Source organism: Melospiza melodia, unplaced genomic scaffold, assembly GCF_035770615.1.
Source record: "Melospiza melodia melodia isolate bMelMel2 unplaced genomic scaffold, bMelMel2.pri scaffold_99, whole genome shotgun sequence".
In the NCBI taxonomy this organism is placed as follows: Eukaryota; Metazoa; Chordata; class Aves; order Passeriformes; family Passerellidae; genus Melospiza; species Melospiza melodia.
In genome coordinates, this window is record NW_026948807.1 from 340,617 (window position 1) to 364,713 (window position 24,097).

The window sequence follows — 24,097 nt, forward strand, 5'->3', positions numbered from 1 at the left end:
TTGCGGAATCCCATTCCTGAACCCCGGCCCATGGACACCGAGCATCCCAGCTGGTCCCAGCCCTGGTGGCCATGGCAACAGCCTTGGGAGCGGGTCCCTGGCTGGCGCTGTGGGAACCTCTTCCCTCTGGTGCCCAGGGAAAGGAGTGGAGGGAACGGCTGCAGCTGAGTCGGGGCAGGCTCAGGTTGGATGTCAGGAAAAGGTTTTTGCCCAGAGGCTGCTGGGGCCCTGCCCAGGCTCCCCAGGGAAGGGTCCCAGCTCCAGGGCTCTCTGAGCTCCAGCAGTGTTTGGGCAGCGCTGCCAGGCCCAGGCTGGCATTGTTGGGGTGTCCTGTGCAGGGCCAGCAGTTGGACTGGAGGATCCTCATGGGTCCCTCCCAGCTCAGCCAATTCTGTGGTTCTGGGATCCCATGAGCCTGGGGATGGGGCTGCCAATAGTTGCCATGGCTCCAGGCTTTGGCTGCAGGCCTGAGCTGGTGTCCATGGCAACCACCCCTGGCATGGGGTCTCCATGGAGCTTCCAAGGGACTGAGCATAGCAACAGGGGTCTGGTGATGGGTCCCTGGAAACTGACCATAGCAACAGGAGGCTGGTGATGGTTACCATGGAAACTGACCATAGCAGCTTGGTCCTGCTGATGTTTGCCTGCTAAGGATCAGATTTGTCACAGGCCTTCCGAGGTTTTCCATGGGGACTTTCCAAGAGTCTCCAGGCTGTTCCAGAGCTGGAATGTCACAGGCACAGACAGGGGCTCCATGGAGATCTCCCAGGGCTTTCTGGGGATGGTAAAGAGCCCTGTGGTCAGAGGCAGTCACAGCCATTCCATGGTGACATCCCAGGGGACCTTGGGCTGCAAAAGCACCGATCTGTCACAGGCACTCATGGGGGGCTCCACAGTGAAATCCCAGGAATCCCCAGGCTGGCAAAGAGCCAGGATGTCCCAGACACTCACAGGGGTTCCTGTCATGATCACAGTGGGAGCTTCAGGCAAAAGCTTTATTTCTTTGCCACAGAATCTCCTGCTGAGACATGAGATGGGGAAATGAAACCCAACAGCCACCATGGATCCTTAAACCCCTGCAGGATCCCTCAACTTCTACAATTCCTTCTAAGAGAGGAGAATGGGAGTGGCTGGATCCAATCCCAGCCCCAGACTATGTCAAAGGTGTAAAAGATTGGACAGGTAGAATTGAACTTTAACTCAATTTGTCCCACAGGATTAATGATAGAATACCAGATACATTTATACAAATACCACTCTGATTGATTGTGATCATGATTTTACAGAAAGATCTTAACCAGAGTTTTTTTACTCCACAGTACAGGTGCTATAACAATTATTAGAATATAATGTTCTATGAAGCAATTTTGAGGTCAACAGGGCCTTGCTGGAGTTGTTGGAGCCCATTGCAGGCAGAGCCTCCTTGTCCAGCAGGAACTGCCTTTCCTGTGCCATCAGCAGGGCAGGTCCCGCTGCAGGAAAAGCCCTAGGCCAGCCCCAGCACAGGGAAGGGCTCGGTTACAAGGGCAGAGTGCCATGCTGGGAGCTGTGCCAGGGAGAGCCTGAGGCACCAAAGGCACCTTGGCAGCAGCAGCTGCCTGCAGGCCATGGCCAGAAGCCTCCCTTGGCAGCCCGGCCTGGTGGCCACCACTGCAGAGCTGCTGCCTCAGGGCTCATTCCTGGCTGGGCTCTGAAAAGCCACTTCTGCTCCAGGAAGCCATTGGCCCTAGCACCTTGGGGACAAGATATTAATGACAAAACTCTTCATGGCAGCAGAGCCAAGGCAGCGGGCAGAGGAAAGGGGAGAGCCAGGCCCAGGGGACAGGGCTGCCATGGTGATGGCTGTGAGGTCACTGCCCCTGCAGCAGCCTGGCTGCCCTCAGCAGACATTCTGGCCAGAAGTGCTGTGAGGGCACCCAGCACATCAGAGAACACAGAGAATGGGAATTCTGTCCCTGGGGATGAGAAGGTTTCACTGGGTCAGGTTGCACAAAAGTCCTGATCTTGGAGTATTCCTGGGATTGGGCATCTACTTCTCTGGAAATGCACTTGCACTTTTGTGCCTTTCTCATAACTGTAAAATATTTCCTCCTTCTTACAAATGTAAATCCACCCTCATTCAGTTTAAAGATATTGACCCTTTTTCTGTCTTGGCAAGATGTGGGAGAAAATAACTTTGACCACTATTTTTCCATTTTCACAGACCTTGGAGAGGACACAAAAATCTCCCTAGATGGGGTTTAGAGGCCTCATCACATAAGCATCAGAGAGAGGCTGAGGGGTGGAGACTGAGGACAGAATAGGAATAGCCTGGGAGGGGTTGAAGGGTGGTTCCACAGATGCTGGAGCTTTTTTCATTGAGGATATAAGCATGAGAAGGAAACAATAGCACCAAGGGCAGCTGGGGAGGCCCAGAGTGCACACCAGGAGAAAGGAATTTCCCTGCCAGGGCAGGGCTGTGGTGCAGCATGTCCTCCAGATGGAGCCTGGAGCAGCCCAGGCTTTCTGTGGGCAGGCAGAGGCAGGCAGGAGGCAGAGCTGTCAGCAAAGGAAGGGCCCAGCCAGGTGGGGCAGCCGGGGGATGCCAACAGCCTGCAGGGACAGAGGCGCAGGGCAGGGACACCGTGGGACAGCCTGGGCTGCACAGGGCACAGGGATGGGCAGCGGCTGCAAGACAGCCCTGACAGAGCCAACATGGGCAGCACTTTGGCCATGGCTGCTGGCCCTGGGCCTGAGGCAGGAGCAGGAGACAAGTGACCCTTGCAGGGCTGGGGCCTCATTGCCTCCTTGTCCCTGCTCAGCAGCCTGGCAGGGGCCGCCCCATGCTCCTGCCCTTGGCATTGCACATCCCCACATGCCAGTGCCCATCCTGGCAAGAGCCCTGAGCAAGGAGGGAGGGACAGGATCTGCCTGGCCAGGGGCTGGGGCTCAGGCCTTGGCCCTTTGCATTCCTCAAACACATCCAGGTTTTGCTCTACATCAGAGACACCTTTCCCTTGCTTGTCCCCAGCTGCCATCACTTCCTCCAATGTTCTGTTCTGTATGGAAGCTGGCGACACTTTCTCAGTTGTGTCCCTGACAGAAATTTCTTCAAATACAAGAAACTTCAGGGTTTCAATAGAACTGAGTTCTTGAGGATTTTGTGACATCAACGAGGGGGTGGTGACATCACAGAGCTGGCTGTGCCATCACAGATTAGGGTGTAAGGCCATAGAGCAGATCCTGTCAACATAGAGGGTGGCTCTGTGGCATCAGAGAGTGGGTTGTGACATCACCTGGTGGCTGTGGAACATCTTAGACCTGGCTGTGATATCACAGAACAGATTGTGACATCACATGGGCAGTGTGACATCACAAAGATAGCTGTGTGCCATCACAGGTGTAGTGTGACATCACAGATATGATTATGTGATATCACAGGGCCTATGTGACATCACAGAGGGCTGTGTGGCATCACAGGGGCAGTGTGACATCACAGGGGCAGTGTGATATCACAGGGGCTGTGTGAAGTCACTGGGGAGGTCACTATGCTCTGGGCCCCCTCACAGTCCCCTCCAGACCAGTCCAACCCTGCTCGTGTACAGTGGGGTCCCCTGTCCCCATGGGTCCCCCTGCCCCCGGCCCCGCAGCCTCCCCCAGAGGATGTTCCACGAGATCGACCCCAGAGCCTGACACGGGGACGGGGGACCGGGGCTCTGGGGGTGGCACAGGGGAACAGGGACCCTCCGGCAGCGTCCCCGTGTCCCCCAGGGCCAGAGCCTTGGTCTGGGCTCCTTCACCCTGTTACGAACGAGGCCTTGAGAGCGCTGAAAAAATGCCCAGCAAGGGATCAGTAAAAACCAGATTTAATATTAAGGGACAACAGCACAAAGTTCCTTGGCAAGAGTCACTCTCCTGACTGGACACTTCAGGCACACCAAGGAAACAAAGGAACAACAGAACCAAACCAAATCCAGGCAATCTAACCAGAAATTACCCGAGAACTGTCCCTGTGTGTCTGTGTGTGACACAAGGACAGCGAGGGCAAGGATGAAAGGAATACTGCCTGAAAGCCTAACAGAGCTCAAACTTAACAGGACTTATACATTAACCTTAACTGATACTTTCAACTTCACAATTTAGCAAAAGAGCAGAGTGTAACAGCATTTAATCTAACTCAAACCTATGACTTTGCAATTTAACAGCGGAATAACACTTTACAATATTTTGCTTAACAGATAACTTATATTAAAGGTAACAGCTTAGCAAAAGAACAACTCTTAGCAGCATTTATCTTCACTTAGGCCTTGTGACTTAACCTGACCTACAGGCCTGACTGACTCAGCTATCTAAGGCACTCAAACCCCTCAGAGAGCAGCATTTCTGCCACATTTCCTCAGCACAGGCAGTCCTGTGTGCACACAAAGTGTCGGTGCAAGGCACCTGTGAGTAATTCCCCTGAGGACAGGAAATGCTCACTGTGGGATCCTTTGGCATCTCCCCAGCAGGTGAAGGGCTGAGCCTGGAGGAGTGCGGGGATCGGCCCAGGCTCTGTGGTTGTTGGGGATCCCTGAGTGCAGCAAACAGGAGAGTTCCCAGCTGGGAGAGGCCCCACTCAGAGGGAGTCGCTGGCCCAGGAGAGCTCCAAGGGCTCCTTTTGGAGCGCTGTTTGCAGGGCCCCAAGAGAGGGGCTTCAGTCCCTGCAATGGCTCATCCTGGCCGCACTTGGCACCAACAGCTTTCTTTGGCAGTGTGAGAACAGGGATGTTGTGCCACTGAGGGAACAGAAACAGTTCCCAGAGCTGCTCCTACAGGAACCAGGAGCTGGTTGGGCAGCAGCAGTGCCTGGAGCAGACAGTGTTTGTGATGAGCTGCAGAGGAGCTGAGCCCAGGGGCTGTTGGCCAAGGCCGAGCCCCAGGGAGCATTTCTCAGCTGGCAGGGCAGCCTGAGAAGGGGAGGGGGGATTGCAGCAGCACAGGGCCCATGGAACCAAGGGACCATTGTGACACTGTGGGGCCCTGTGAGACCAAGGGAACATTGTGACACTGTGGGGCCTCATGGAACCATGGAGACCATGGTGACATTGCTCGGCCCCATAGAACCAAGTACTGACACTGTGGGGCCTCATGGAACCATGGAGACCACGGTGACATTGCTGGGCCCCATAGAACCAAGGGAACAGTACTGACACTGTGTGACTCCATTGAATGTAGTGGTCATTGTGACACTGAGATACCCCATCAAACCAAGGATCCATTGGCACACCGTGAGGCCTCATGGAACCAAGGGGCCATTGTGACACTGTGGGGCACCATGGCACTGAGGGCTCCATTGTGATACTGAGGGGACTCATGGGATCATTGAGACTCTTGTGATGCTATGAGGTACCATGGAATAAGCAAAGCATTGTGAGAACTAGAGAGACCATTGTGACCATGGGGGTACCTACAGAACCAAGAGGAACATCGTGATACTGTGGGGCCTCATGAAACCAAGAGGCCTTTGTGACACTGCAGGGCTGCATGGAACCAAAGGTCCATTGTGACATTTCAGGGCTCATGGAACAGAGGAGTCACATGACATTATGGGGTCTGGGGAGCCACGGAGACCATTGTGACACTTCAGGGCCTTATCAAATGTAGGGGCCACTGTGACACTGCTTGACCCCATACACCCAAGGGTCCATTGTGACACTGCAGGTCTTCTCAAGGGACCATTGTGGGACCATTGTTCCACTGCTGGACCCCATGGAATCAAGGCACTGTTGTGACACTGTTAGGCCCCAAAAGTCTGGCTGGTTTGGCCTCCTTTTGACTTCCTGACTGATCCAACTGACCTTGGCATGTTGGGGGTCTCTTCTTATTAGCTGCTGAAACACTGGGGCTCCATGCTTTCCTTCCTATGGAAAAGAACTGTCCTTCTTAGCCAGGTGCCCATGGCCAGAATTGGGATTTCCACCTCCAACATTGCCTGTTGTGAAAGACTGGAGGAGATTTTTGGCTGGGAAAATTTTGTGTGTTGGGAAGGAAGGGGCAGGTCCAGCCTTGCACTGCTCTGTAACCCCAGCCCTGCCCTGCCCTGGAATCCCAATCCCCCCAGAGCCTCTATCCCAGCCCAGCAGTGGCTGCCAGTCCCTGGCACAGCACAGGCAATGCTCCACAGTCACCTCTGCAGCCCCAGCCCAGCTCCTGAGGGACCAAATGAGCCCAAGTCCAACCTGGGGGAAGGGCCCAGGAAGACCACGAGGTATTGAAGGCTGACCACAAGGAAAGCACACATCTTGACCCTCCCTCCTCTTGGAATTTCCATCTGAGCACTGCTGGAATCCAGGAGTTGGTAGTTCTGTGTGTTTGTTTGTGTGTATGCTTCTCTGTATCTTTTTTGTCTGTCTCTCTTTGTGTGTCTACTTCTCGTATATATGTCCTCTTCCAAATTTTGAGTGACTTAAAATTGAACAGGCTTAGAGCTTATGAAGTTGAATAGCACAAGGTAATGCTTTGAGTTGTGTTTTTTGTCGATTTAATGTCATATTAAACATTTGCAAAAGTTTCTCTGATTTTCTAAAGTTGACAATAAAGGTTGTTTTGCTCTTTTGAACTTTTTAGAGTCTCTTGTTGCTATTTCTTCAACACATAAAACTCAGAGGACACAAACAATTGAATTTCCTTTTAAATGTCTCCTTGAGAGAGTTGTTTGGGGATGGCAGTCAGGGCTTGTCTGTCCTGCTTGGCACAGCCCAGGCAGGGCTTTCCCAGCCACATTCCACACTCCATTTCCCAGCTGCAGCCGCTGGTGCCTCTGAGTTGTGCTGCCCCAGCCCCAGGGACGCTCTCCTTATCTGCCCATTCCCCCACGGTCTCTGGGCAGGGATGGCCTCAGTGGGGGCTGCTGACATCCTCAGCACCTTGGAGGCTGCTGCTGAATTTTCCTGCTCCAGACGCTTGTTCAGCCTTCAGCTCTTCAGTGCAGGAATTCAGTGTCCCAGGACTCATTAACATTGAGAACACCTCAACAAGCCAAACCTTTGGGAACAATTTGATTTCAGTTTCCAAATAATTTGTATTTAGGTAAATCTCAGTAGTGTATTCAAAGTAAACACATGATATTTAAAAAGACAGTGAGAAAATACTTTTTAGGTCCTGGTAATTTTGTTTTGCTGTTAATTCATTGATGTGTGCAATCTCCAATTGACACTGAATCCAAGTACCTTCTCACGCAGTTGGAATAGATATGAAAATCAAGACCCTTCATGGCTGACAATCAATCAGACTCTGTCCCTACCCCCACCCCACCATTTCCCCCATCCAAGCCCCGGCACTCAGAGCAGCCTTGTGCAAATCTGAGCTCCCTCCAGCCCAGGCTGCACCTGCAGCTTTCAGCTCCTTGGCTCCAACTCCCACCTGCTTTCCTTGGAGAAGGAGCTGCCCAAGACACAGAGGGATGTTCATTTCTTGTCAGCCAACAAAGCCAAGGGAAGGCACAGCTCCATCAAATGCAAAAGTCATTCCTCTGCTTGATATTAAATCCACTTCCCACAGCAGACAGTCTCAGAGCAATGGAAAACACCTTCTGTGCCCAGCACAGATCCCAAGGTCCCCCCAAACCCTCCCTGCCCTGATTCTGCCCAGATTTGCTCTTTGCACACACGAGTCACAGGCTGAAGTCAGGAGCTCCCTCCATGCCCAGTGGGAGGAAAAGAGAGAAAGGGGATGAAGAGCTCTCCTGTGCAGAGCCAAGGCCCAAGCGCCCCTACAGTGGGAACAACTACTCATCAGGTTTGTGTCCTTTGGGTTCAGGGACTGGTGGCACTCAGAGGCACAGAAACATTTCTTGCCTACAAACACAACAGGAATATTTGAAGAGTTTAATAACCATCACAGGTCTTCCCTCAGTTTCCTGTCGTGTCCCAGCGGCATTTCACATGTCCACCATCCCGAAGGGATTTCTATACAGAAACAGTTCAAGAAAAAGACATAAAAAAAGGTAATTCTGAGATAGATATAACCAGAACGACATATTTAATTCATATCGATTTGAACTTCTTAAAGATTTGGCCACTCCTTGAGATTCAAAGCATGAAACCAGTCAGCTGAGAGGCACTTGAATGGCCAGAGAGCATATGGAAGAAGAAATGGGAGAGCAGCAGGAAGGACATGGATCCAGCTGGTCTAGTGAAGAGATGTAGTCAGACATGACTATTTCAACAGGAGAGGTAGAAACACCGGATGGAAAAGGGAGATTAAAAAATAGAATGAGTATTGGTTATACAAGTAGAGTGGGAGCCACCGTTTCTGGTGGGAAAATATTGCTATTTCTTAAAAGTACTCAAATGACCCACATAATAAAGATTCGCTTGTATATTGTCAGATAAACATGTATTAAAACCTGTGCCCCTATCCAGGGTGACATCAGTTGTGTGCCCATGAACAGGCAGTTCCACTTGTGCCCTGATGTACCCAGCTGGGATTGGATCTCTCTGAGTGCACCTGAGGGAGAGCAGAGCACCTTGCAAGCTGCAGGTCCCTGACAGACCCGCAGGGCTCCTGTCCCATTAACATCTGCTCTGCTCCAGTCTGAAACAGGGCCCAGCATGGTGCCGGGATCATCAGAGAGCTGAGGTGTGTGCTGGAATTCAGTGCCCTCCCCATTCCACGGCAGCCCTGCATTTCCCTGCTGCAGCCTTGGTTTCCAGCACAGCCATGGAGGCTCTCTGGGCTCTGGACTGTTCCTGCAGCCCCCAAGGGCAGCTGAGCTCTGCCTTTGGCACAGTCAGGCCTGGCCAGCGCAGGCCATGCTCAGCAATTGCTTGTGTGTGCCTGGCCTTGCTGTCAGCCCCGGCAGTTGCTGCGTGGCGCCTTTGTGGCCCTGTGCTGGCCCAGCCACGGTGGCCCAGCCCCTGTGCAGGCCCAGCCCAGGCCAGGACCATTGTGGCTGGGAAGGACCCCTGTGCCATGGTGTCCACAGGAGCCTTGGGGCTCTGTGCCCCATGGCCTCCCTGCTGGGCAGTCTCTGCCAGCTCCTGCAGAGCCCGTGGCACCTGTAGGGCTGCACAGACAGCCCTGCCCCGGGCTCTGCTGGCCTCTGGGACAGCAGAGAGGCAGCCAAGGCTGGCCATGGCCACGAACAGGCCCTAAGCCCTGCAGGAGGATGGAGCTGGGCCACAGCCAAACTCAGCCCAGGCCAAAGCTGGGCTCAGCAGCCAGGGCTGCCAAGGGCTGGGCACAGAGGCTGGCGCTGACAAATGTCCTGGGCCCCCTCCCTGCTCTGTCCATGCCACCAAGGGCACAGAGCAGCCTCCTCTGTGGGCCACTTGCCTGTTTGCAATGCCTTGCACAGGTGCTGGCCCTGCCCCACAAGGCCTAGCCTGAGTCCTGCCCCTGCACACTCAGCCAGGCTGAGATGGACACTGATGGTTTCTGGGCCAGGCTCTCTGAGCCCAGCCCAGCTCCCTGCAAGCTCTGCCAGCTGCCCTGAGCTCTGGGCAGCACCAAGGGCCTCTCCCCAGCACAGCCCAGCTGGCTCTGGCCCAACGGCTCAGGCCAGGCTGCTCTGGGCACTGGCCCCATGGCCTCAGCCCCTGGCAAGGGCACAGCAGCAGCTGCAGCTGCCACAGCACTCAGCCCCACCATGGGGGAAGGTGCTTGGCCAAGGCCACAGGAGGGTCCCTGGCTGCCCTGCTCCCCTTGGGCTGAGGTGCTGAGAGCTCTTTAGCCCCTGCTGCCATCCCATCTGCCCAGGGCAGCACAAGAGCCGCGGCCTTGGGGCCCTCAAGAGCTGCTCCTGCTCCAGGCCCAGGGCCCAGGCCAAAGGTGGGGCAGCCACAAAGCTGTGCCAATTTCTGTTCATTGCTGCTCTGATGGAGATTGGTTCTCAGCCACTTGGAGTTTTATGATGATTTTTCCTACTGCAGAGGCCTCTTCTTTCTTGAGCTCTTCAGTTCAGGAGTTCATGGGAAAAGGCTCATAAAATTTTGTTCAAAACACCTGAACAAGAAAAGCCACAGGGAATACTCTAGGTTTTCAATTCTTTTGTGGTTAATTAGACACATTTCTGAAGTGTATTCCAACTGAATATACTGTATTGAAAACAATGAAGAGAGAACGGATTTATCCTGTTAAGTTTTCTTTTCCTGTTTATAGAGTGATTTCAGCAATGTACAATTGATATTGACCCCAGCACCTTCCAATGCAGTCTGAATAAATATTAAAATCAAGAGTTTAAAGCTGACAATCAGTAATGCTTTGTCCCCATCGCTTACCCACAATTTCCCTCATCCAAACCCTGAGAATCCTATGGATCAGGAACAGGTAAGATGCCATTCCTGGAAGTGTTTAAGGAAAGACTGGATGTGGCACTCAGTGCCATCGTCTGGGTGACAAGGTGGTGTTGGGTTCCAGGTTGGACTTGATGCTCTCCAAGGTCTTTTGCAGCCTGGTTGATTCTCTGAAGATTGTGACACTAAGCAAGGGGGCTGGGGAAGCAAGGGGCCATTGTGACACTAATCAAGGGGACTGGTAGCACTAAGAGGACAATCGTGACACTGTGTGTGACATGGCAGCACAGAGCCAAGGGGCCATTGTGACACTGTGGGGCTGAATGGAAGCAAGGAGTCCATTGTGACAATCTGGGTCCTCCTGGAACCACAGAGACCACAGGGCCTTGTGGAACCAAGGGGCCATTGTGCCACTGTGGAACCAAGGAGACCCTTGGGAGCGCGTGGCTACAATGGAATCAAGTGGGCATTGCAGCATTGCAAGGACTCTGGGAACTGAGGGAACAATTGTGACGCTGTAGTGCCCCGTAGAACCAACGGTCCCTGGTGACACTGCAGGGTCTTGTGTCACCAGGGCTCCATTGTGACACTGCAGCACCAAGGAAATCATTATGGAACTCTGAGGCCTCATGGAACCAAGAGGCCACTGTGACCCTGCAGGGCCTTGTGGAACCATGCAGAGCTTTGTGACAGAGCAGGACCTGGTGTCACGATGGGGCCATTGTGACACTGCAGGGCCCCATGGAACCAAGGGGCTAGTGCTGCTCCTCAGGAATTCCTATGATGAAAGAAACATGTTTGACACCGTGGTGGCCCTTGGGACCAAGAGGCCATTGTGAAAATATGGAGCCAAGGAGAGCATTGCTGCACTGCCAGACCTCAGGGAACCAAGGATCCACTGTAACACTGCAGGGCCTTGGGGGAACAAGGGCCATTGTGACACTGTTGGGCCCAAGGATCCAAGGGACTTTGTGACACCAAGGGGTCCTATGGAACCAAAGAGACATTGTGACACTGGGACACCTCATGGAATAATGGAGACCATTGGGAAACTCTGGGGCCCAATGGAACTGTGGCGACACCAAGTGGAGTGTGGATCTGCTGGAGGGTAGGAGGGCTCTGTAAATGGCCCTGGACAGCCTGGATCCAGGGCCCAAATCTAACAAGGTGACGTTTAACAAGTCCAAGTGCTGGGTCCTGCACTTAGGCGACAACAACCCCTGCAGCACTACAGGCTGTGGACAGAGAGACTCGACAGCAGCCAGGCAGAAAGGGACCTGAAGGGACTGATGGACAGTGGGCTGGACATGAGCCAGCAGAGTGCCCAGGTGGCCAAGAAGGCCAATGGCTCCTGGCCTGGATCAGGAATGGTGTGGCCAGCAGGAGCAGGGCAGGGATTCTTCCCCTGTGCTCAGAACTGGTGAGGCCACACCTCGAGGGCTGTTTCCAGTTCTGGGTCCCCCAATTTAGGAAGGCCATGGAGGGGCTGGAGCGTGTCCAGAGAAGGACAACAAGGCTGGGGAGGAGTCTGGAGCACAAGTCCTGTGAGGAGAGGCTGAGGGAGCCGCTGGGGTTGTTTATCCTGGAGAAGAGGAGGCTCAGGGCAGACAAGGTGGAGTCAGGGCACAGGCTGGACTTGATGATCTCCAAAGACTTTTCCAACCTTGCTGATTCTGGGATTCTCTGAAACCACTCTTGGAGCAGTTGCAGGATGAGTCCTGGCCCTCCTCTTCAGAAGCTCCAGCAGCCCAGGTCCCTCAGCATCTCCTGCCAGCCCCAAAGCCCATCCTGTCAGTCCTGCAGAGCCTCTGCAGCTCCTCCTCACTGCCCAGAACAGGGAGCCCCAGAGCCAGACACAGCAGCCCAGCTGTACCCCCCTGGCCTGGGGTGCCTCTGGCAAGGGAGCAGCAGGAGGCACTGCAGGAGCCTGCAGACAATTCCTGCAGCACTTGTAGCATGATGTTGCTGCCCAAGGGACGTTCCCATGGAGCCAAGTCAGGAACTGCAATGGGGAGTGGGGCCAGAGAGGAAAGGGCAACCAGGGATGGGCTGTTTGCAGGGGAGGGAACAGGGGTGGGCAATGGGAAGACATTTGTAGTAGGAAGAGTAAAGAAATCAGAGGTGAAGCACAGGAAATGCTCAGGGCAGTTTGGGGGGGACTACCAGGCAGCCCTGGCTCTGAGCAACAGTGTCTGCAGTGGCGCAGGAAACTCCCAGCTGATGGGAACAAACTTTCAGGCTGACTGCAGAGGCCAGGACAAAGATGAGTGGTTTCCCTGGTGTGCCCCAGCCCTTGCTGGCTCCAGGGGCTGATGGCATTTGTGCTCCCTCAGGTTCATGTCCACACACCAACAGCATGGGGGTGCTGCCCCTGCTCTGTGCAATGCAAACAGGGGCTGCTGAGCCAGTGCTGCCGTGTCTGTGCCTGCAAGGATGGGGCACCTGTGTGAGCTGGGGGAGAGGCCAGGGCTGCAGAGGGGGGATGTTGTTGGCAGCTCCATGAGGATGCTCTGGGACGCTGTCCTGGGCTGTGCAGCACACTGGGGATGGATCAGCCCCTGCTCTGCTGCTCCTTCCCTTCTGCCCCAGGGCCCTTGCAGAGCCCAGCCATGCTGTTTGCCACCAGCCTGCTCACGGCTGTTGGAAAAGAAATGAAATTTAGCAAAATATTTTATTATAGTGAGTTGTGTGAACTGGTTTGTTAAAAAGTAGTTTTGTAGCCGTTGAAAGTGTGTTGGGTTTTGTGTGTAACCTAGCAGGTAGTCTTAGGGATTTAATAAATAATTAAACTAGTGCAGGAAAGTAAGAATGCTAACCTGTCTGGAGGCAGCATACAATGCTCTTAGAATAAGATAAGCAGAAGATTAATGATCTTGTTTGTGAACCAAGGAATGTATCACAAGGGGCCTGTGACTAGGCAAGGGGAACAGGGAACTGTTTCTTGGAGGCTAGGCAAGGGGAACAGGATACTGTTTCTTGGAGACTTTGTTGTGAATCGCATGTATAAGAGGGAAGCACCCATACGTGAATTTGGGGGCTCGGGTTTTTGCGACGTGAGTCCCCCAAGCTCCCCAGGCCCTTAATAAAGCACCCACAAAACTTATCCGAGTTTTGTGACATTTATCAATCGGGCAACAGTTTTCTGGCGACCGCGGCAGGACTCCGAAGGTTGCTGGGGCGGTTCGCGTCCCGATCCACTCCAAGCCGGCACCGAGCACTTCTCGGGGAGACATCAGTCGTGCCCGACCCCGCGCCTGTCGGACAACTGCAGTAAGGTAAGCCCGAAGGTGCTTTATATTGGAAAAAGGTGATAAATGGACTTGGATTTGGTGATCGGTAAAAAAAAAAAAGCCTAGGCTCCGGCCATAAGACGTCTAAGGACGCAGGACCGGAACTCGCCTCCTGGATTTTTTTAGGGAAGGATAGCGAGAAGGTATATTGGTTTAAGGTATATTGGTTTATTGGGATTAAAGGTGGAATTAAAGGTTGTAATATGATGTCTTTTAAAACTTTTAAAACCTTAGTGCAAGCCACTGGTAAAATACCTGGAAATATGCCATTAGGTTGTATATTGAAACGGTGGAAAAGTGAAGGATATTATCAAGAATTGGATAAAAGTAAAATGATAGATTATTGTAATCATTGGTGGCCTGAATATGAGATTGGGGAAGCGGGATGGCAGGTGAATGGTACACTGGAATTGGGGATAATGGAATCTTTGATGCAATTTTTAAGGAGAAATGAGAAATGGGATGAAATACCATATTTGGATTTTTTTTTCGTTTTATATCGGAAAGAGGAATGGCAAAAGGAATATGGTATCTTGGTTTTAGAAGTGAATGATGAAAGGGAGTGTGTGGGATGTAAAGAAAGAAAGGAGCGTAATTTGTATCCTTCAGTCGAGGAAGATTTGTCTTATTGTATAGCACCTCCGAGGGTTCCGGTTGCTCCTAATGTGCCCCCTGCTCCCTCTGCGGATATAGCTATAAAAACGGGATCTAGTGAGAGTGATAGTGATGGTGGTGATGGTGAAAAGAATGAGAATGTTAAAAGAACTCCGTTAGCAGGGCAGACTCGCAAGGGAAGGAAGGGGCAGAAGGGGCCACAGTTAATTGCACCGTTAAGGGAAGCTGTGGGACCACAGGGAGAAAGGATATTTATAAAGGTGCCTTTCTCCCCCGGGGATTTGGTAATATGGTAGCAATCAGCGGGGAGTTCTCGGGAGGATCCTGAAAGGGTGGCAAGGGTGGTTAAAATGGTAATAAAGACTCAGAATCCGGACTGGAATGATTTACAGGTATTATTAGATACTATAATGGATTCCACGGAAAAGGAAATGGTTATTAGAGCCACTAGAGAAAAGGCTCGTGAGGAAATTCGGTTGAGACAAATAAATGAGACAGTTGATGAATTGGTACCAAGTGAGGAACCTAAGTGGGACCCAAACTCTACGGGAGGAATAAGGGCTGTAAAACGATATCAGGAGTTGTTGGTGGAAGGAATTAGGACAGGAATACCTAAGACTATGAACTGGTCTAAGTTGTATTCGGTCAAGCAGGACAAGAATGTGTCTCCGTCTGCCTTTTTAGAACGACTAAAAGACATGGCTCGGAAGTTTACTAATTTAGATGTAGAGGATCAATCAGGAAAACTTCAATTGGCATTGTTGTTTATGGGGCAATCACAAGAGGATATTAGGAAAAAATTACAAAAGCTGGAAGGGGAGGATACTCGGAGTTTGGATAAAATGCTGGAGGTAGCGTGGAAGGTATACAACAACAGGGAAAAAGAAACTGCAAAAAGACAACAAGCTAGTATTCTGGCTGTAATGCAACAGACAGGGGCAGGAGGAAGACCCATTAGGGGTCGAGGTCGGGGAGGAGCTAATCGTGGACAAAGGGGGTTGGCAAGAGGTCGGGGAGGATTTGGGTTTGCACCTAACATGGGGAGGTTGGATCCAAACCAGTGTGCATTTTGCCGACAATTGGGACACTGGAAAAATGAATGCCCAGTTAGAGGAGGTATGGGCATGGGAAACATGGGATTAAGGACAGGTCCAATGGGGAACGCTCCTGTGGGAGGATTTACGGGAGGATCAGCAGAGGCTGCTCAAGCACTAGTTTTAGGAAACTATCAGAATCAAAGCTGACTAGAAAAGGATTTGAGGGTAGTTTTAGAGATAGATGGAAAGGATTAAGAATTTATGGTAGATACTGGAGCCACATATTCTGTACTCAATAGACGATTGGGACCTTTGAGTGACACAACGGTACAGGTGGTGGGGGCAACAGGGAAGCTAGAGGAACAACCATTTCTACAGCCTATAAATCGTAGGTTTGGGGGGAAGGAATTAGATCACCAATTTTTGTATATGCCAAACTGCCCCACACCCCTTCTTGGCAGAGACCTGTTGTCCTGACTTGATGTGAAAATAATATTTGAAGGGGGAAGGATGAAATTGGAAATAACTGAGGAACAAATAGCAGGCATTTTTGTGATCAAGGAATTGGATGCCTCTCCTATTCCAGAAGAAATTGAGCAGGCTGTAGTACCCTGGGTATGGGAGTCAGGGGTCCCCGGAAAATCTAAAGCTGTGCAGCCAGTAAAGGTGGAACTAAAGGAAGGGGCCCGACCAGTGAGAATTAAGCAATACCCCTTGAAGCTTGAGGCAAGGAGGGGAGTAGCCCCGTTAATTAAACAATTTTTGGTTCAAGGAATATTACAGGAATGTGAATCGGAGTATAATACTCCAATTTTTCCAGTGAAGAAACCTAATGGTAAGTACCGTTTGGTACAGGACTTGAGGGCTATTAAGGAAATAGTGAAAGACATACATCCAGTTGTTGCTAATCCTTACCCCTTGTTAATATCTGTATCAGAGGAGTTTAAATGGTTCTCAGTGATTGACCTTAAAGATGCCTTCTTCTGTATCCCACTGGCAGTAGAGAGTAGGAAATATTTTGCCTTTGAGTGGGAGAGTCCTGATTTTGGGAGAAAGAAGCAGCTTATGTGGACCAGAATCCCACAGGGATTTAAAAACATCCCTACTATTTTTGGAAACCAAGTGGCCAAGGAGCTGGAGGAATGGAAGATAACCCAGGTAACAATATCCCCATCCTTGTATGTAGTCCTGCAGTACGTAGACGACATTTTTCTGGCTGCTAAGGAAAGGGAAATGTGTGTGGAATTAACAATTAAATTACTCAACATGCTTGGCCAAGCAGGGTATCGGGTTTCTAAGGAAAAAGCTCAATTGGTCAAAAATAGCGTTATTTACCTCGGTTGTGAGATCACACAAGGGCAGAGACGTTTGGGAGTAAACCGAATAGAGGCAATATGTGCTATTCCTTTGCCTCGTAACCATCAGGAATTGAGATCTTTTCTAGGAATGGTGGGATGGTGTCAACTGTGGATCATGAATTTCGGTCTCCTTGCCAAGCCACTATATGAGGCCTTGAAGTAGCATCAGTTGGAGTGGATGACACAGCAAAAGAAGGCCTTCCAGGAATTGAAGCAGGCACTAAAGGAGGCCCCAGCCCTAGGACTCCCTGACCTGACCAAGGAATTCCAGTTGTACATGAATGAGAGGCAAAAACTGGCATTGGGGGTCCTCACCCAGAAGGTGGGATCCTGGAAGAGGCCAGTGGGATACTTCTCTAAACAACTGGATTCGGTAAGTTCTGGGTGGCCCTCGTGTTTACGAGCTGTGGCGGCAACAATAATTCTTATTCAAGAGGCCCGGAAATTGACTTTGGGGGCAAAAATGAAAGTGTTTGTTCCCCATATGGTCATGGCCGTTTTGGAGCAAAAGGGGGGTCACTGGCTATCATCCAGTCGAATGTTGCAATACCAGGCCATCCTGAGAGAACAGGATGATATTGAAATAAGGACTACTAATCATGTTAATCCAGCAGAGTTTTTACGCAGTGACCAGGAGGCTGGGGGACTGGTGCACGATTGCGTAGAGGTAATTGAACAAGTATATGCCAGCAGACCCGACCTAAATGATGAACCATTGGAAGAACCTGAATGGGAGCTATACACTGATGGATCCAGTTTTGTCGAGAATGGGACTCGCTATGCCGGGTATGCAGTGGTAACATTGGATCAGGTAATAGAGGCAAAGGCTTTGTTACCTGGAACTTCGGCCCAGAAGGCAGAGGTGATTGGACTCACCAGAGCCCTGTATTTGAGCAAGAACAAAAGGGTCAATATCTGGACAGATTCTAAATATGCCTTTGGTGTCGTTCATGTACATGGGGCGTTATGGAAGGAAAGGGGGCTTTTGAATTCACAGGCAACCAACATCAAGCACCGGGAAGAAGTGCTACAGCTACTGGATGCGGTACACAGTCCCAAAGCAGTTGCAGTAATGCATGTTAGAGGACATCAGACTGCGGAAGGAGACGTTTACAGAGGAAATCGATTTGCTGATGTTACAGCATGGCAAGTGGCACGGGAAGTATGGACTCAAATGGCATTGGTACCGGTAAGAACAAATCCGGTTACCCCATACCTGAATCAGGAGCCCAAATATTCAATAGAAGATGGAAAACTAATAAACTTCCTAGGGGCACAGAGGAATCAACTTGGGTGGTACGTTACACCAATGGGACAAATAGTGGTACCTACCCGCATAATGAAATTTATTTTGGAATCAGAACATAATAAATGTCATTGGGGGGCAGAAGTATTGGTAAAATTTTTGAAAAATGAGATAATCTCTAATCAGATGTTAACAATGGCAAAAAGAGTTAAGGCAATGTGCCCGGTATGTTTGAAAAATAATCCAGTAGTTAGGAGACAAATACAAATGGGAAAGTAGCAAGTTGGGCCACAACCAGGACATTACTGGCAAGTTGATTTTTCCGAATTGCCTAGGGCACAGGGATACAGATACTTGTTAGTGTACGTCTGTACATTCTCAGGGTGGCCCGAAGCTTTTCCATGTAGAACTAATCAGGCTAAGGAGGTGGTAAAAACCTTGTTAAAAGAAATAATACCAAGATTTGGAGTACTTTTAGGATTGTCATCAGATCGGGGTCCACATTTTATAGCCGGGGTAGTGCAGGAATTAGCACAAATGTTAGATATAACCTGGAATTTGCATACCCCCTGGAGACCTCAGTCTAGTGGGCAGGTGGAAAGGATGAATCAAACCCTGAAAGGACAAATCAAAAAGATTTGCCAGGAAGCTAAACTGCACTGGCCTCAAGCTTTGCCTTTGGCCCTACTCAGGATTCGAATTAAACCAAGGGAAAAGGTAGGCGTAAGTCCATATGAGATATTATATGGCAAACCATATCAAGCAACTGTATTAAAAGGGGAGGTACATGTGAGTGGGGACCAGGCGATTGCAGAGTATGTTATGTCACTTAATAAGATCTTGAATTCTTTAAGAAATACGTTACAGTGGAATAGACCGCTCACACTGGAGAATTCTGTCCACGACATCCAGCCTGGGGACCAGGTGTACGTCAAGAAGTGGATCACGGATCCGCTACGGGAATCATGGAGCGGACCCCACCAGGTGATGATGACGACCTACACGGCGGTGAAGGTCCAGGGGATGGATGCTTGGATCCATTACACCAGGGTAAAGAAGGCACCGTTCCAATGGGAAACCCAGATAAGTGTCTCCAACCCGGATGATCTTCCGTGCAAAGCTGCCTTTTTAATTATATTACTGCTAGTGATCACGAGACTAGTACCCGTTCAAGGGTCTACCCTAGTACAGGTTGAAGAAACAAAGGTTACAGTCATGGAAGGGATGGATGTTAAATTAACTTGTGTTACATTTGACAGCGAGAAAGTTGAGGCCAGTGAAGTTATTGCAATATGGCAACGGGGGGCTGAAAGAAGCCGAGGCAAGATAGGAGTCGGTTGGGATCAGGATAAACAACAAGGAAACACAGTACTGAATCTTACCAAGGTAACCACAAACGATACAGGAGAATATACATGTTTGGTCAAAATACGGGATAGTTTTGATTACAAAAGAGTGAGTATGAGGGTTTTGCCATGGACAGGGGATCGTGCTGAAAACATAAAGGTTAATCCAGTATCAATGGCAGTGGACATGTGGGATGGGCCACCTCTCAGAATAAATTGTTCCTTCCTAGTAAGATCAAGATATCAAAGGAACCTTCGGGTCAAATGGTGGAAGCAAAATAGGGAACTGACCTGGGACAGAATAGAGGACGGGACCCGTTGGTGGGAGAAGGAAGGCAAAGGTTGTGGGTGGTCGAATGTCACTAATCCTAGAACAGGAAATGCATGGTGGAGGCATGACAGAATGATGTTATCCTTACGAGACACGATAGAAGGAGTAGATGAGAGGCTAATGATACAATAGAACAGAATGCTGAGCAGGAAAACTTAGTGGTAGGATTAATTAGAGATTTTGGGATCATGCAGAATGTGACTGACATAACAACTTGCCTGCCATTACCACAGGCTGCAGGTGAACCAATTCCTTGGGGAATAATACTGGTAACCAAAATGCCTGAAACATTCAAGAATGTTTCATGGTCCTGCCAGTCATTTCCCAAACCAGTAGAGGTATGGAAGGATTTGTGTATGACCATTCGGGCTATGACTACAGAGGAATGTCAAAAGAAACCCAATCATTATGGTTGGATTCAAAATACCAGGAGGTGCTTAATTGCAACCCCAATAGATGAGCCATGCAATACAGTACGAATAAGAACGAAATCCCACCAAAATGACATGAGTTGTCAGAATGTCACACAGAATTTTGACACCTGGAAGAGTTGGAAGACATTATGGGGACCCAGTGTTTTGGAACACTATAATTACCTTGGGGAAGTACAATGGTGCATCCAATGGTCAGGAGTAAAGCATCAGTCACATTATAGGGCCCTTATCACGTCTACATCTTCCCGAGAGTTCAGACCGCAGAAAGAGGATTGGAATTGTACTGAGGTTTTTACATGTGATACACCGGAAGACCGAATTGGATTGGTACCGGTGAAAATGGCATTAAAGTGGGGATGTGAGTGTAGGGGGTGTGATCACACGGTTAGCAGAGAGTCCATGGATGGACCTATAGATTGCAGATATACTACTGTGCACAGTCCTGGAAATCTAGTCTGGGTGTTGGGACACGGACAGTGGACCACACATTTACCTCTAGATGGATCAGTAACACAAATCACCCTAGGGGTTCCCACATTGTTTCCATACTGGAAACAGAATAGATTGATCCAAAGGAAAGGACTCAGAAAGAGGGTAGAATCCCTAGAGGAGCAGTGACATGAACCTGGCTCAGGAGTACAATTTGGATGGATATTGGAGTCATTATTCCCTCCGGTAGCAACATATCGAAACAGAGAAATGTTCAACAATTTGTTAGGAAAGACAGAAAGGTTGGCAGCAGCTACTAAGAAGGGATTTAAAGATCTAAATTTGCAATTGCAAGCTACATCAAGAATGACCCTACAAAACAGAATGGCATTGGATTTGCTACTGTTAAAAGAGCATGGACTTTGTGGTTACCTGAGTAAGAGAATAGATCATTGCTGTGTACACATTCCAAATGTTACACTTGAAGTTGAGAAAGATATTTCTCAACTGGCAGAAGTGGAAACAAAAACCAAGGAAATTGAAAAGGAAGCACAGCATCATTGGATAGGAGCAGTATTTGATTCTTTGGGGCTTCACCTGTCTGGCTGGATTACGTCTGCTATACAGTATGTACTAATGTTTTTAGTGTTTTTAGTGACTATATGGATTGTATATAGATGCCTCTTAGGTGTGATCGAAAAGGAAAAGAGGTGATCTCTCTGGTTGCTGAAGGCGATGACCCGCGGGCGGCAGATCGAGGAACACTCCCCACCTCGTTATGAAGATGTTACTGTCAATATTGTTGATTGAGCATCCTTGCAGCAGGACTAAAGGATGCTCAAAAGGGGGGGAAATGTTGGAAAAGAAATGAAATTTAGCAAAATATTTAATTATAGTGAGTTGTGTGAACTGGTTTGTTAAAAAGTGGTTTTGTAGCCGTTGAAAGTGTGTTGGGTTTTGTGTATAACCTAGCAGGTAGTCTTAGGGATTTAATAAATAATTAAACTAGTGCAGGAAAGTAAGAATGCTAACCTGTCTGGAGGCAGCATACAATGCTCTTAGAATAAGATAAGCAGAAGATTAATGATCTTGTTTGTGAACCAAGGAATGTATCACAAGGGGCCTGTGACTAGGCAAGGGGAACGGGGAACTGTTTCTTGGAGGCTAGGCAAGGGGAACAGGATACTGTTTCTTGGAGACTTTGTTGTGAATCGCATGTATAAGAGGGAAGCACCCATATGTGAATTTGGGGGCTTGGGTTTTTGGGACGTGAGTCCCCCAAGCTCCCCGGGCCCTTAATAAAGCATCCACAAAACTTATCCGAGTTTTGTGTCATTTATCAATCGGGCAACATGGCCAGCCTGGGGCTGCTCAGGGGGCTTTTCTGTGCTGAGCATTGGCCTGGGTGCATTCTTGAGAGAGCCTGGGCAAGGAGCCTGGAGCTCCCAGGGCCTGGGCTGGGGTGTCAGCGCTGCTCCAGCAGTGCCCATGGCCTGTCCCTGCTGCAGCCCCGGCACTGCCACCCCTAGGACTGTGCCCGGCCCCGAGAGCAATCAGGCCCTACAGCAACACCAGGCCCACCGGAGCAGCCGGGCAGGGCCACGGCAGCAGCACTGGCAGCACCAAGTGCTGCTGCTGCTGGACACAGCTGCTGGGCCAGCACTGATCTGCCCCCACTGATCTGCACACAGACATTGCTGCTGCAGCTCCAGAGAAGGCAACAAAAGGGACATCTCTGGTGAAAACTCTGCTGGGGGATCCTTTAGTTCCTGTAAAGCCTCAAGGAAACCAGCCTCTCATTGACACAGTCTGTGACCATAGGGAAGGTGGAGAGAAACAACATGAGAAAAGGCACAAAGAATGACATTTCTGTGTGGACAATATGAAAACAGTAAACGAAAAGAAAACACCCACAACCAAACAAACAAGAAGTATGAAAGGTGACTTTTATTACAAGTGTTTTGAAGACATTTGCCAGCAGTTTAATGTTTCTGAAAGCATCCAGTCATCAGTGTCCACACTGCAGCCTTGAGCACCTGGTTCCTCAGGCTGTAGATGAGAGGGTTAAGAGCCGGAGGCACCACCGAGTACAGAACTGACAGGGCCAGATCCAGGGATGGGGAGGACATGGATGGGGGCCTCAGGTGAGCAAACATGATAGTGCTAATGAACAGGGTGAGAACAGCCAAGTGAGGGAGGCAGGTGGAAAAGGCTTTATGCCGTCCCTGTTCAGAGGGGATCCTTAGCACAGCCCTGAAGATCTGCACATAGGAGAAAACAATGAATACAAAACAACCAAATGATAAACAGGCAGTAACAGCAAGAAACCCAAGTTCCCTGAGGTAGGATTTAGAGCAGGAGAGCTTGAGGATCTGTGGGATTTCACAGAAGAACTGCCTCAGGGCATTGCCATGGCACAGGGGCAGGGAAAATGTACTGGCGGTGTGAATGAGAGCATTGAGAAAGGCACTGGCCCAGGCAGCTGCTGCCATGTGGGCACAAGCTCTGCTGCCCAGGAGGGTCGCGTAGTGCAGGGGTTTGCAGATGGACACGTAGCGGTCGTAGCACATGATGGTCAGGAGATAGTACGCAGCTCCAATGAAGAACAGAAAGAAAAAGAGCTGAGCAGCACATCCTGAGTAGGAGATGGTCCTGGTGTCCCAGAGGGAATTGTGCATGGCTTTAGGGACAGTGGTGCAGATGGAGCCCAGGTCGCTGACGGCCAGGTTGAGTAGGAAGAAGAACATGGGCACGTGCAGGTGGCGGCCACAGGCTACGGCGCTGATGATGAGGCCGTTGCCCAGGAGGGCAGCCAGGGAGATGCCCAGCAAGAGGCAGAAGTGCAGGAGCTGCAGCTGCCGCGTGTCTGCCAATGCCAGGAGGAGGAAGTGCCTGATGGAGCTGCTGTTGGACATTTGCTGTGCCTTGGCATGGGGATCTGTAACAAAAGAAATCATGGAATAGCTGTGTTTGGAGAGTATTTTGAATATCCCAGCATAGCTTGGGGGCACCTCCCCCCCACTTCCTGCCCAGGGCTCTGCTGTCCGGAGCTGTCCCTGCCAGCAGCTGCTTCCCTGTGCCCAGGGCTTGGCCCTGCCGGTGCTGCCAGAGCCCAGCCCAGCCCTGGGGGCTCAGCTCTGCCCTGCAGACCCCTCTCAGCTCAGACACTGCCCAGGGGCACCTCCGGCTCTGCAGGCTCTGATGGCAATGTCAGAGCAACCCTGAGGAGGTTGGAATAGTGACACTGATGCTTCCTGGGAGGGGCCCTGTGCTGATTTCTGTCACTGCCTGATTTGTTTAGATCAGAGATAATTTTTTTTTATTTGCCTCAAGCTGAACTAAAATGAATATCTATGGTCAATTTCCCATTCAGGTAACCCAAAACAATAGAGTAAAATTGCAGGACTTCCCCTTTCCTGCTGCCCCTGCCTTGCTATGCTCCCTGTATAATCTACTTGGAAATGTTCTGCCGTTAAATGCCGGGATGGGAGCAGTCCTGGACAATGCAGCATCATCACCACACAAGGAGACCACTTTCAAGCCTTACCAGCTATCTCCTTCCACCCAAACCTTGTCCCCCAGTGCTGGGAGCAGCTGCCAGGGCTGGCTGAGAGCTGTCCCTGGCAGGCAGCAGAGTCCCTGCCCCAGCACAGTGCCCTGGGATGCAGGACCCTGCTCTGCAGGACAGCCCTGGGCACCCTTGGCTGCTCTGCACAAGAGATAATCAGAGAATGTACTCACAGGGTCTGTAGGCATTG

The 24,097-nt window shown here is 50.5% G+C and overlaps 1 protein-coding gene across 1 annotated transcript; it reads right to left on the reverse strand.

Annotated features, from left to right (window-relative positions):
• Positions 1-22,321: 22,321 nt before the first annotated feature.
• Positions 22,322-23,269, reverse strand: LOC134414040 (olfactory receptor 14J1-like). Its single transcript, XM_063148034.1, has one exon. The coding sequence runs from the start codon at positions 23,252-23,254 to the stop codon at positions 22,322-22,324; it is 933 nt and encodes a 310-aa protein (XP_063004104.1). The 5' UTR covers positions 23,255-23,269.
• Positions 23,270-24,097: the final 828 nt, after the last annotated feature.

Bases quoted from the DNA above. Each gene is read 5' to 3' on its own strand.
- LOC134414040 (XM_063148034.1), bottom strand. From the start codon at position 23,254: ATGTCCAACAGCAGCTCCATCAGGCACTTCCTCCTCCTGGCATTGGCA.